General features: G+C 41.5%; 1 protein-coding gene across 2 annotated transcripts in view; it reads right to left on the reverse strand.

Moving 5' to 3' along the window:
• LOC119702376 (minichromosome maintenance complex binding protein) overlaps window positions 1-12,381 on the reverse strand; it is a 17,021-nt gene continuing 4,640 nt past the window's right edge. For both annotated transcript variants that reach the window (XM_038140327.1, XM_038140328.1), the window contains exons 3-16: window positions 11,725-11,865; window positions 11,381-11,422; window positions 10,824-10,925; window positions 10,234-10,363; window positions 9,471-9,622; window positions 8,616-8,716; window positions 6,662-6,831; window positions 5,729-5,852; window positions 4,487-4,604; window positions 3,741-3,906; window positions 1,795-1,928; window positions 1,093-1,257; window positions 605-693; window positions 1-379 (exon numbers count right to left, since the gene is read on the reverse strand). In XM_038140327.1, the coding sequence (XP_037996255.1) occupies window positions 253-379; window positions 605-693; window positions 1,093-1,257; window positions 1,795-1,928; window positions 3,741-3,906; window positions 4,487-4,604; window positions 5,729-5,852; window positions 6,662-6,831; window positions 8,616-8,716; window positions 9,471-9,622; window positions 10,234-10,363; window positions 10,824-10,925; window positions 11,381-11,422; window positions 11,725-11,799 (1,695 nt within the window). In that variant the 5' untranslated portion in view covers window positions 11,800-11,865 and the 3' untranslated portion in view covers window positions 1-252. The remainder of the gene's footprint in view (window positions 380-604; window positions 694-1,092; window positions 1,258-1,794; window positions 1,929-3,740; window positions 3,907-4,486; window positions 4,605-5,728; window positions 5,853-6,661; window positions 6,832-8,615; window positions 8,717-9,470; window positions 9,623-10,233; window positions 10,364-10,823; window positions 10,926-11,380; window positions 11,423-11,724; window positions 11,866-12,381) is intronic.

Here is a 12,381-nt window from a genome sequence, read left to right on the forward strand (position 1 = left end):
TCAGTATTAAAGTTTAATATCAAACAATTTGCTCAATGTTACCAATTTTCAATTACAAAACAGGGTCCAAAAAAATTCCATAAAATATGTTTAGGCGACTGAACAGAGTTAAGCGTGTTCAGACCGCAAGGGTAAATATCCATAACTTTTTTGGTATAAATTATCTACAAAAACTGGTATAAACAATATTCCAATCTTAGTCTGGGTTCCACCTAGGATTAGAGACGTTCTCAGGGTGACATCCAGCAGGTGTTAAAGTTCATTGCCATTGACACATTGCTGCTGCTGCAGCCTGGCCTTGCGCAGCGCCTCCAGTTGCTTCGCTCTCAGCCACCTCTCCCTGGACAGCGTCGTCTGCCCCGCGCTGAGCGACAGGAACCTGGGGAGCACAAAGAGCCCGTCGGGAACAGCTCCTGCAGCCCAGCACAGCTCACACCCCGCTGTGCTCCAGGAGTAAGAAAGCATGGGATGAAAGCAGGGAGGGAATACTTTGCCTAACTAAGAGGAAGAAGGCAGAGGAGATTCTGGCTGGCACAATTCAGCTGCGGCCCAAGGGCTCAGCTTGCTGGGAAGCCCTGAGTGGTGACAAGAGCGCCACACCCACCTGGCCACCAGCAGCATTTTGTGCAGGTCATCGGCCGTGACGCTCTCGGGGTTGTTCTTGCGCATTTCCACAAAGTCTTCTTCCACTGCCTGGAACAACATAGCATGGAATTATGGAGCAAACCAGATCTCCAGGAGGAGATAAGCTTTTGAGGAGCTGAACACTGTAACGACCTTTAGATTTCAGCGTTTCAACTCACTGCTGCCCAGAAGCGAGTCTGAGCAAAAGCAGGCTACTTCTCATCTTTGAAAAGAACCCATTTGCCAAATGAGCATTAGAAAGCAGGTTACATGCACTGTTCCTACCTGTAATAAATTCAGTATATACTTTACAAACCCTTGAAGGCACAGTCAGGATGTGAAAATGCTTCTATTTGGGTTTTGTAAAACTCAAAGGAGAATCACGGACAGGGCAAGTAGAGTAACTGTCTACTAAGGTGCTTTCTATCCAAATACACCGCTGAAAACATATTGGGGACGTGTCCCTACCTTGGTCACCTCATCAGATATACTGTAGTCCAGCAGCCTCAATAAACTCAGGTAAATTCGGAATTTGTTCAGCACGGAGGGCAGCACTGCAGTCAGAAGGCTGCTCATGTACTCTTCCATGTTCGGGGGAATTATCTGTGGCTGTAAGTGGACTTGGCAATCTGACTGAAAGAGAAAATCACATTTCATCTCTTTCCACATCCCACTATTTTCTACTCCAAGACTAATTTACTCTCAGAAGCAGCAGAAGTCACTATTTCCCAGAGCTAAGGTAAGAATTCTCGAAACATTGTCCAGCTCATGCTTTGAACAGCTCCTGATTCAAGCAGGAGAGCAAGGCTCAGCAGACAAAGCTGGCACGTCAGAGAGCAGATGTTTGCAAGCTCAGGCTACTGCAGGGGCAGTGCCACATCTGTGCCCATCACCTCAGAACCCACCATGCCCGAGGGAGGCTTGGAGAGCAGCACATCTCTGCAGCTTTACCCATCCCTGCGCCCTTCACCGCCTCACCATGTTCAGAAAGGAGGAGGGAAGCTCCATCTGTTTTCCAGCCACGGGGGAGAAGGCAGCAGCTACTGCCAGTGTCACACCCTCCCTGGTCACAAGACATGTTTCCTGTCCCCACTTGTCCCTGGCAGGGCCTGCTCTGGCAGCAGCTGCCAGCTGCAGTTCCCCAGCAGAAGCTGGAAGCCCTTCCCATACCGGCAGGAGCGAGCGGCCCTCGGAAGTGATCAGAACATTAATGTTGCATGGGAATTCCATCCGGTGGTAATTGAAGTCATAATCCACCTTCTGCCAAGTGATCAGGTTACCCAGGGCTGTCACATTACGGACACCTGCAAGAGCAAGAACAAATTCTCTGAGCACTGGACCAAAACAAAAGTCAGCCCTGATTTTTGTTTCCCATCTGTCTTTGAGGGGCAGCCAGCAGAAGGATTCCTGCAATCATCCTGCTCCTTCTTGTGTCTGAGCTGTCTTCCAGGCAGAGACAACCCCTTCTTAATGTGAATCAAAATTAAGAATTCTTGATTTCAGGCCTAAACTTTGCCTGGCTTAGTACATAAGTTTATAGCTCGTGTCTTCATTGGCCCTACAAAGCCAGGTATCTGTTTAGAGAAAAACCAAAAAAGAAATCTCTCCTCAACAGCAGAAAAACATCACCAATTTAATTTTGCTGAATTTTTTAATAGTACTCACTCGCCTTACCTGGAATTAAGTTATTTAAAATATAAAATGTTAAAATCGACAAATTAACTGGTTGACTCTTGGAATTCTTTCTTTGAAATACCATCATGTACCTGAACAACTGCATTTCTCTTCAGCACTTACTGCATCAATGACAAAAGTACTGTTATGGTTTTGCCTGTAAATACTTAGTGATAATTTAGTACATTGTAAATAAAGGCAAGGATAGCAAATAGAGGCAAATTTAATATTGGGGTTGACTTCTGGAACATTTTTCCATTTGACATTTCTAAGCTGCAGCTTCCAAGTGCTCCAAACCAACTACTACATCTGAAGACACTCTTCTCTAGGATTAAATTTTGTTCCCAACGCTGCTGTAAGAAATGAAAATTTTTTACTTCTTTACTCTAAATTCAGTAGAAAACAATATCACATCAGCAAAAAAGAAACAAAATTACCAAGCCTTTTTTATCTGCAACTTTTAATAACTAAAATATTATTTTTTCATTAAAAACTGAGTATTTTTAGACATTACAAACATTTTAGAAAGCCTGTAAACCAGCACAGCAAGAGCTCTCTCTAAATGGGAGTTTATGATATCTTAACTAATTTTTTTTTGGAAACAGACAATGCAGAGCTTGTTACTCATTTTACTATTTTCTTTAGCAAAATTTTGTAGTTTTACTAAAGCTGAGTAGCAAAAAATACTGAAAACTCAAAAGCAATTGAATAATTTCAAGCAGCAACTTCTAAGAGCAGTAATTAAAAAAAAACAAAAACCAAAGCAGCTTTCTCCAGAGACCATTTTTATTTTAAAATTAAGTTACTTGCAGTGATTTCCTGTTCTTGCTTCACAGGATCTCCTGAGTTGGAAGGGACTCATAAGGATCATTGGGCTTCAGCTGCTGGCCCTGCACAGGACAACCCCAGGACTCAAAGACACCTGTACTGTGCATTCTCCAGGTACTGAGTTTTTAATGCAACTCAGCTCTTTTATGTGAGTTATAATTAAATTAATTTCTAAAGCTCTGCTGAAAGCATGCTACACACAGTGCTACATCAGCGTGTGAGATAGAATCCCCACTATTTTTAACACAGTAATAGCAATTTTTTTTTTCTCCAGTTTTTAGCTGTGTTCTCATGGATGGTTTCCAGATATACAGTAAAAATATAGAGCATAAGGCACCAGCATATGCTTTGCCCACTTCATGCACTATCACAGGAAACTGAAAGGCCACTCCAATGAATCAGAGTTATTTTGGTAATAAAGAATTCTCCCAATTTGTCTTAAGTTGGCTGAGAAGGCTGCAGGAAGCTGCTTCAAAGCAATGCAATAGGATGTAGAAACCACAAACAGTTTTGCAACAGACCCCTTATCAGCGGGACACGATTATCACCCCTGTCTTAAAACACAGCAGCTTTTAACCTCCCAAACGAGCCTGCAGACAGCAAAAGCTGTGTACCTGCTGTGTCCAGCTGTCCCTGCTCCAGCTGGGTCTCATCAATGACCAGGGAGGTGTTGCTGGCCAGCTGCAGCAGCCCGCTGACCAGGCGGTTGGCCGCGTAGTCCTTGTGCGGGATGAAGCGCGAGTGGTTCATGCTCTCGATGCTCATGCGGAGGTGGTAGGACTGCAACGAGAAACAAACCATCAGCACCTGGAGTCCTCCAGCCTCCCCAGGGAATGCTGCTTCCTGCAGCTACAGCTGGGCTGGGAATCTGCACAGCAAAGCAAAACTTGTCACCGCAACGCGTTATCCCAAATATCCAAATGCTGTGTATTTCAAAATTTCCCAAGGGAAAATACTGCTGTCGGGAATTCCTATCACTGTTCTGCACATCTAGGATGAGCTCAACCATAAATGATTTATTGCAGCAATACTGCTAGTGTGACCCCAAACTGAATTACTGTGGCTTTTCTGCAGAGCAGTATCCACAAACTTGAGTAAACGACACCATAATTAAATAACCCAAATGTCTAAACATGTCAACCCAGAAGGACCAAATAAAGCATGCAGCATCTCCCTGTCAGTTCAATACCTCAGAGGAGGGGATTTCATTGCATATTCATCCTAGATGATGAGGCACACAGACTCCAACACACATCTCTAGCGTCACCTGTTCTCTACATGGGGAGCAGGAAGCATTTCAGCTTTGCCCAGGCTGGCTCAGTGAGAACAGGTGCCCCAGCCCTGCCCAGGCGATGCTTACTGCTGGCACCAGCTGCTGGATGAGGCGGTACAGGTGCTCCGTGAAGGCGCTGTTCCGGGGACAGCCGCTCAGGTTGACGGTGAATTTTCCCAGAGGAAGCACATCCCGTCTGCCATAGCTGCACCAAAAGCAGCACAGGTTAGGCAAACACCTGGCTAACACTGGGTACAGGTGGCATTCAGCACGGTGTGGTGTCTCTGACAGCCAGCAGGATTTCAACACACACACACACCCCCCAAAATCAGCCAGCTCTTCTGCCTTCCTTCTGCAGTGCCCAAGGAGCTGAGCCAGGCCGAAGCTGCTCCTCACAGCACCACACAAAAGCAGTAATTTACAGTGCTTGGCACCCTGCAATGGTGTTCCAGACGTTCTGTTCTCCCTGTGCTCTGCTGTTACTCAGTGAACACACTTCATTCTTTTCCTTTCTGCTGCCCAATCTCAACTTCCCTCCTTATCACACTTGTTCATCTCCTTTACCTGCCCTCAGCTTTCCTCTCCCTCTTCTCACTGTGTATCTTCTCCCCATTCTTGACAACTGTCAACCTTTTTGTGATACCAGCTAAGAGAGAAAATACATTCTAGGCTAAGTGTTGGAACATTCACAGTCCCACTAAAAAGAATGAAAACAACTCATTTTGATTTTGAAGACTAAAATCACTAACATTAAACTTGGGCCTGACAACGATAATTTCTGAAGTTTCACACTTCAGATATTAATGACTCAAAGGATGCTGCTCTTTCACCCAGACATAGTTCAAATCAACATAAGAATAAATTTCTATCACATGCTAAATAGGTCCCTTGAACTTACCATTAAACAGGTTTACATTCAATTAAATAAGTACCCAGAATGTACCTAAGCAATAATTCCTGCAGTCAGGAAATGCTGCTTTTGGGAAGTCAGTGGCATGTCCTATTCATGAGAAGAAGCCAGAGCAGGAAAGATGTTTTCATACCTCTGTTTAAAAGCATCTTGGAGATTTTGTCAGCCCTCAAAGCAGCAGTGAAAGTATACACTGCCATAAAGCTGGTATTTTATCAATATTTATTGTTATCTCAGACACTGAAATCTGCCTTTGTGTGTATTGTGACAGGACAACTCTACCTGGACAAAGTACTACTGAATAAGTATTATTTAAGCTATTTCTGCCATTTATTTACAGACTGGTGAAGAACCCCATAGAAAGGGATTTCTTTTAAATGATAAATACATAAATTCTCAGCACACACGTAAATACTTACACTGTAGAGATGAGATGCAGTATCAGGTATTCAGCAGCCAAACTGTCTCCCAAGAGGGCATGGGTGAGGAACCCCAGCAACTCTGCTCTCACTGGTGACAGCTCAGACATGAAATTAGAAACAACTGGCAAAAGAGCAGAGGACAAATGTCAGAAAGTGTTCTTGTTTCTCACCCTCTTCATAAATTTGAGTTTGTCACAGTTTGATAAAGAAAAATGTTTATTCCAAAGCAGTCTAGGAAAAAAAAAACAAATGCTCATTGGTTTTTTCAACTGGCTTTGAACAACCTGAATCACTCAACACTTCCTTGGAAATTATTTTTAAGAAAGATTGGATATTGTGTAATGCAGCAGGGTATAAAGTGTAGAGCCAAATTTATAAAATCCATAGCTGCTCCTCTTTATATTAAAGGCAGAAAAAGCTTCTTACATATTGCTCAGAACAAGCAATACAAGGCACTCAAGGAAGAAAGTTATAAATATCAGAGGTCTGCAGGCAATAATTCAGTGAAAAAAAATAACAGTCAAACAAGGAGTAGCAGAGTTGCTTAAAAGCAGAATTGCCTTATTTTGTGCACAGTATTATGAGTCTCTATATTATCAGTATGTTTCTTATTTCCAGTATCACACTAAATTGGAAATCTAATTTTCCAGCAATTCACAACTCTGTTTGAAAACAAATCAAATCTTATGGCTCAACAACTTGGTGAAATCCTTGGGCACGTAGAATGCAAAACCAAACTCCACATAAATCACATTTATTTCAGCCAAATAAAAATGTAAACATCACATAAACGCAAACATCTGCATCCTGTGCAGCACTGCATGGTTCTTCCATTTAACAAGATTGAAATTCAAACCCTGCTGTTGAGGCATTTGCCTCTGAGCAAAGCAGTATTTGTTTAGACGTCCTGGGAAGTGCCCAGACACTCACAGGTTTTGCTCTCCTCTTCGTTAAGGCAGGCAGGCAGCAAGGGGTTAATGTGTTGCAACTTCTGTGCCAAAATCACGTGGATCCTGGGCACTAAGGAGGCCGGGGGGCTGTGCACTCTCTGCTCCTCGGCCGTGTCCATGCACTCCATGGGATCCAGGGTGGAGCTGTCCCTGCGGAGAGGGCACAGCACAGCTGCACTCAAACATCCCAGGGGAATGTCCCTCCCTCAGAGCCAGAGCAGCTGGAACCAGGCCAAGAACAGGGAACAAACAACATCCCAGCTCCTGCTGGCTCCTCCCACACTCAAACCACCTTCTTTAGGATCTTGATAAACACCACAAGTACTGAACACAATTACATAATGACATATTAACACCAAAGCAGGCTTGACCCAAAATGTCTGGATTCTATTATTTTCAGAAAATAATCAAGCCATATTTTTCTGAAGAAAAAAAGCAAACAATGCAACAAAAAACCTTCAAACCAAACCCCACAAACAAAAATCACATTTATTATTTGCTGCACATAAGCTGTAGTTTCAAGTAAAATATTACACACTGTTCTGTCCAGCCTGTACTGAAGTCTAAAGAGCAGCTTTTAAAAAAAGTAAGGTCATTTGTTACATTTGTCTCTGTAAGCACATGTGGGATTTTCATATCCCACCAGGTTCTGGAGCCTGACAAAATCTTCTAGACAGTCACATCACATCTCTATCACTGGCTGAGTAAAAGAACTGTGAATAAATAAATCCTAATGTACCTCTGCTGGAACCTGGAGGTATTACCTCTTAATTTAAGAGTTCAGATACACAAGTTTCGCTCTCCCTGAAGAGGTCTTACAAAATTTCTTCCCGGTGGTTTTCATTTTTCATTTTCATTTTTAGAAAGTAAAATCCCTAAAGTGACTCTATCAGTTGACAGTAAAGTTTAGCACAAATTTAATCTTCTTGTACTGGTTTTGAAAACTGTCAGGATTTATTACTTCAAAGCCACTTCAGTTCACCCACACACTATCCACTCTTTCCATTAAAAGAGATTTCTTTTGTTTGTATTCAAAATGTTGCTAAATGCCACCATTTTGTCTTCTTGCTATAGAAATGACACAGGAAAAAAACCCACAAGCACTGTGACAGCAACTGAGCTGTCAGTCTGGGATTAGCTGTCACACAGATGATAACAAAAAGCAGCTGACCAGGCTGAGGTAATTTTTAAGAAGTTGGCACTATAAGGACTCACATTGCACTCTGGGTATCCTACTTGCCAGAGAGATGAACAAACTCACCAGCAGAAATGATTCAGAGTGCAACGGGTCAAGACATTAGCAGTATTTATGTTAGATGTTGGTCAAGAGTTTTATTTTCAAAATTGACTTCTTGCATCCTAAATGATTTTGTATTTTGTCAGGCAAGGAATTGCAGAACAGCAGGTAAAATGGGAAATTTCTATCAATGGATTAAGAAGATGAGATCCCTTAAATAATGAAAAATCAACCCATTTTTTACCCATTTTGGTCACTATCACTCTACACGCACACATGCAAACTTTTTTTTTATATTCTTCAGAAATGCTTACATTTCTGGTAACAACTTCTATGGACTTAGAAATTACTTCAAAAGGACATTTTATAATTTTAAAGCTTCCCTGAAGGCTTTGTTCACTCTTCACTCATTCACTAAAAGTTTAATACACATGAAAGAGTATAAAACATTTAGCTATAGGAGCATTTTCTGCTTTACAGACTGTACAACAACCTAAAAAAAGATGCACTGGGTATCCAAGGATATGGATGTACCAGAGCACATTGGACTTCAGTTTCCAGGATGCTGGATGTAACACTTTCCTCATCAAGCTATTTTAAAGCATCAAAATTCCCTTCTCAAGCATAATTACCATGTATTTATACATTTCCTTGTCAGCTCACTGCAATAAAACCCTGCATTTCAGGGCAGCCTTACCTCTCTTCACTGTTCACTATGCTCAGCACTGGGTCCACAGACAGAACACCAAACACCTCCAGCACATCATTGACTTTGAAGCTCTCCCAGCTCTCATAGACCTGCCCCAAACAGAAAATAAAACATAAAATGCTGAGGCAGACGGGCCAGATGCAGGACAGCAGAAAAACTGTCAGACAAAGGAAACTCAGGAGACTCAACTGTGGCCTGAGAACAGTCTGAGTGAAGAGGTGTCCCCCTGCCCTCAGTGTCAGTAAGCTTACACTGGAAAAGGGAGTTGTCAGGGAGTTCACAGGAGTTTTATGATTCTATGCTTTTTCTGTTGGCATTCTTGGCCACACTAGTCTAAACAGTTGTATTCTACTGTGATTCATCAAGATTTGCTGAATAAGAGAGAAGTCAATACAGCAACAGCAGAGAAATGTTGTGTAAAGTTTCATAGTAATATAACATAGCAGTGAATCAAGGTCTATTTCAAATTCAATACACAAATGTGTAGTTTATTGGATTTTCAGCTTGCTTTTTCAGAGCTGTTTTTCAATTAGAGATATCCTGAAAGAAAAATACCAGGGCTCAATACCAGCTGCACCCTCAAGCATATAATAATGGAATCTTTTTTAAAGTAAGTGGGGTGAGAAGGTGCAAGCTCTAATAAATGCTGCTGAAGGATTCCAGCAATTCAAATGCAGCACTCAAAAAGAGAAACACTGTGTTAGTGAAGAGAAAGAATGTAATTATCTCTGGAAACAAAATTCTGGAGTTGAGACACATTTCTGTGCCTACAAAGCACTGCAAGGCCGATTCTGTCTGCCTCACTGAGAGCACAGCCCTGCTCATCACCTCTCCACCTCTCACCTTTACAAGACACGCTGGTCCCTTCTCTCCTGGCAAGGGAAAATTTAGGTCAAGTGGAGGGGAGCAGTTGGGAGAAATGACATGATGACCTGCAGAAGCTTCTGTTTCTAATCTCTTTGGCTCCACACATCCATGGATGTCACCTCCACCGCCTGAAAAACACAGGATTTGCAGGCTTTTTAAACAGAAATGCAGAGCTGAACAACTTCCTTCACTGAGCAACACAGAATAAAACTAATTTAACAAGATATCTGAGACGAGCATATTTAATAATGCAATATACTTGACAGGATATACTTTTAATATGAGAAGTCTCACGAGTGCATATTTTATGTAATCAAGTTAAGTGTGAGAGAGGTGGCAAAGATCTATGTGTCTTGGAAATCCAAACATGGCCAGAAATCTGATTTTTAAAATGCAATGTTTAAACCAGGGGAATGACTTTTTCTTCTACAGTCCATCAGACTGCAAAAGTAACATTTTTCTGAACTTCATTTAAAAAAAAAAACAGGTCAGAATACACATAAACACCAGTTTATATTAAAAATTTCTGTAGATTGTCAGCAAGTCATACAACACACATATAAGACTATAAGCTCTCCCACACCCCTTCAAATCAAACCACTGACTTCAACAAAGCCCCCACATCCTAAAGGCTGCAACAACAATAACAATGAAAACAGCTGCCAATATTTCAGTTTTTAGCAATGAATTTTTGCCAAATCCTGGAAAGATACCAGAACAACCATTCACCAACTCTTACCCATGTGCTGCTCCTTCTGTTTGGAGGGGTGCAGATCCATGTCCTCGTCCTCCTCATAGCTCCTCTTGTGGCGACTGGGGGTGTAGGAGGTGGAGGGGCTCACTCGGGCCTGGCTGGCACTGATGTAGGCGTGGCATCAAGGGTTAAGGAAGCCTCAGACAGAGCAGGGAAAACTCAACCACACTAAGGTTTAGTTGTTGGTATTTTTAAACAAAATCTTAATCTTAACATGCTCAGCTACAGGTGTTTTATAGGAGACTCTCACTGTGTAACTGTCCTGCTGTAGAAAATGCCAGTGGCTCAACTGAAGTTTCTCTTTTCCTAAGCATTTGCAACTAGAAATTAACAGAAGTTTTCAAGACTCTCCCAAGCAAAAATGTCTACTAAATCAAAACAAATGCTCCTAAATTCATTTGCATTCTATTTGTGCATATTACACGCCATCAACTTTCTTTTTTTCTCTTTTTACACCTACCACCTTTCCAGATTCACTTTAAAAAAAAATTAAATAAACGTATTCCTTAAATCTAATTAATTAGTTTGCGACCACTGATTGTATAACAAAACACTGCCTCAGTCAAAAAAGATATTTCCTTCACCCATGCTGATTCACCAGGCACTGGAACACAGTAGAAAGTCTGTCTCTCTGAGGTGACTGTTTGTAAGGAGTTCAAATCAATTTCCTGCTGAGGCTAGAATCCCAAGAGAAATTTTGTCAAAAATCTGATTACAGTTTGTTTTCTTTTTTTAAACTAACCCCACAGATTCAGTTACTCACCCACAAGTTACAATTAGCATGCAAGATGACATAACTCAGGAAAAAGTGAATATATAATGTTTTGATTCAAATTGCACTGCACTACCAAAAGTAACTGTTTTCCATAGCAGACAGTTTCAAGGTCATGGGCACTCCACTCAACCAAAACAAATTTTAAATACAACAGAAACCGCTGGAAGCCTGCTGAAATTAGAATGCCAGTGAGCAGTTATGAATACTCTGCTTTCCAAACCAAAGATTAACTTTGCATTTAGAGCAGTATCTTCAGGAATCTCTTGCCAAGTACCAAAGAAGCTCTGTCAAACTTATAAAACTACAGCTTTCCATCCAATATTTCTTCTCTAAGTTCATATAATTTATAGAACTTACCCCACATTCTGCCACATCTCTGTATTTACCAAAATGCAAAACCTGTCAAGAGGGAAAAGGCAATGCAATCACTCTGTTTCTGACAGCATCCTGAACATGAATCACACCAAAATCACTGCAGCCCAAAGTCCCTCACAGACATCCTGCCAAACCTTTCATCGTTTTAACATTTTCTATTCCTCAACAGAAACGTAACAGGTTCTACCAATGCCACTTTGAGCTGGACACAGTTACTATCAGAGTCCACACTCCATAGGTTTAACTCACAAACCAGAGAAATACAAGGACCAGAACGAGTAAAATGACAAACATTTGCTAAAACAGTAACTCAGTTCTTCACTCACACGTGCATTTGTGCTTGGGTCAACTGTTTCATACACTCCCATGTAAAACTCAGGATCAAACATATCTTGAACCATGCAGCGAAATTTCACTAAGCTGTTGGGTTTTAGGTAATGTACAGGAACATCATTCAGTGATGGGACCTGTGAAAAGAGAGACTGTTGTATACAGGTGGTACATATTGAGCAGTGCCCTGAAGTGAGCCAAAACCAGCACAAAAACTTAATTCTCTGACCATCCAGTACATCCTCCTCCTCAAACCCCTATATTTTTAGCACACTTAATATTTTCTGAGTGCATCTCCCATCCTAATTTAAGCTGTAACAAAGTGTATCTATCCCAACTCCTTCCTGCAATGGCTGTTACAGATAATTGCTACAATTCTCAGGCACTTAACAGCTCCCAAATTATTCCAGTCCCAAATACTGGACTATGAAAGAAGTGGTTATAGGTCACTGGAGCTGTAGGAAAACTGTACAACATTTGAAACCAACTTTTAAACTTAGATTTATTGTAGCTGCAGGATTAAAGAGCATTTATTATCTTATTTCTACTTAACAGCACTTCCACCATGTGCTATGTACCAGCAGTACTAGAGCAATTTGCATGCACAATTTCTTACAACAAAAGGTCCTGGAAAACCTGTATGATAATTTCCA

Source organism: Motacilla alba, chromosome 6, assembly GCF_015832195.1.
Source record: "Motacilla alba alba isolate MOTALB_02 chromosome 6, Motacilla_alba_V1.0_pri, whole genome shotgun sequence".
Taxonomy (NCBI): Eukaryota; Metazoa; Chordata; class Aves; order Passeriformes; family Motacillidae; genus Motacilla; species Motacilla alba.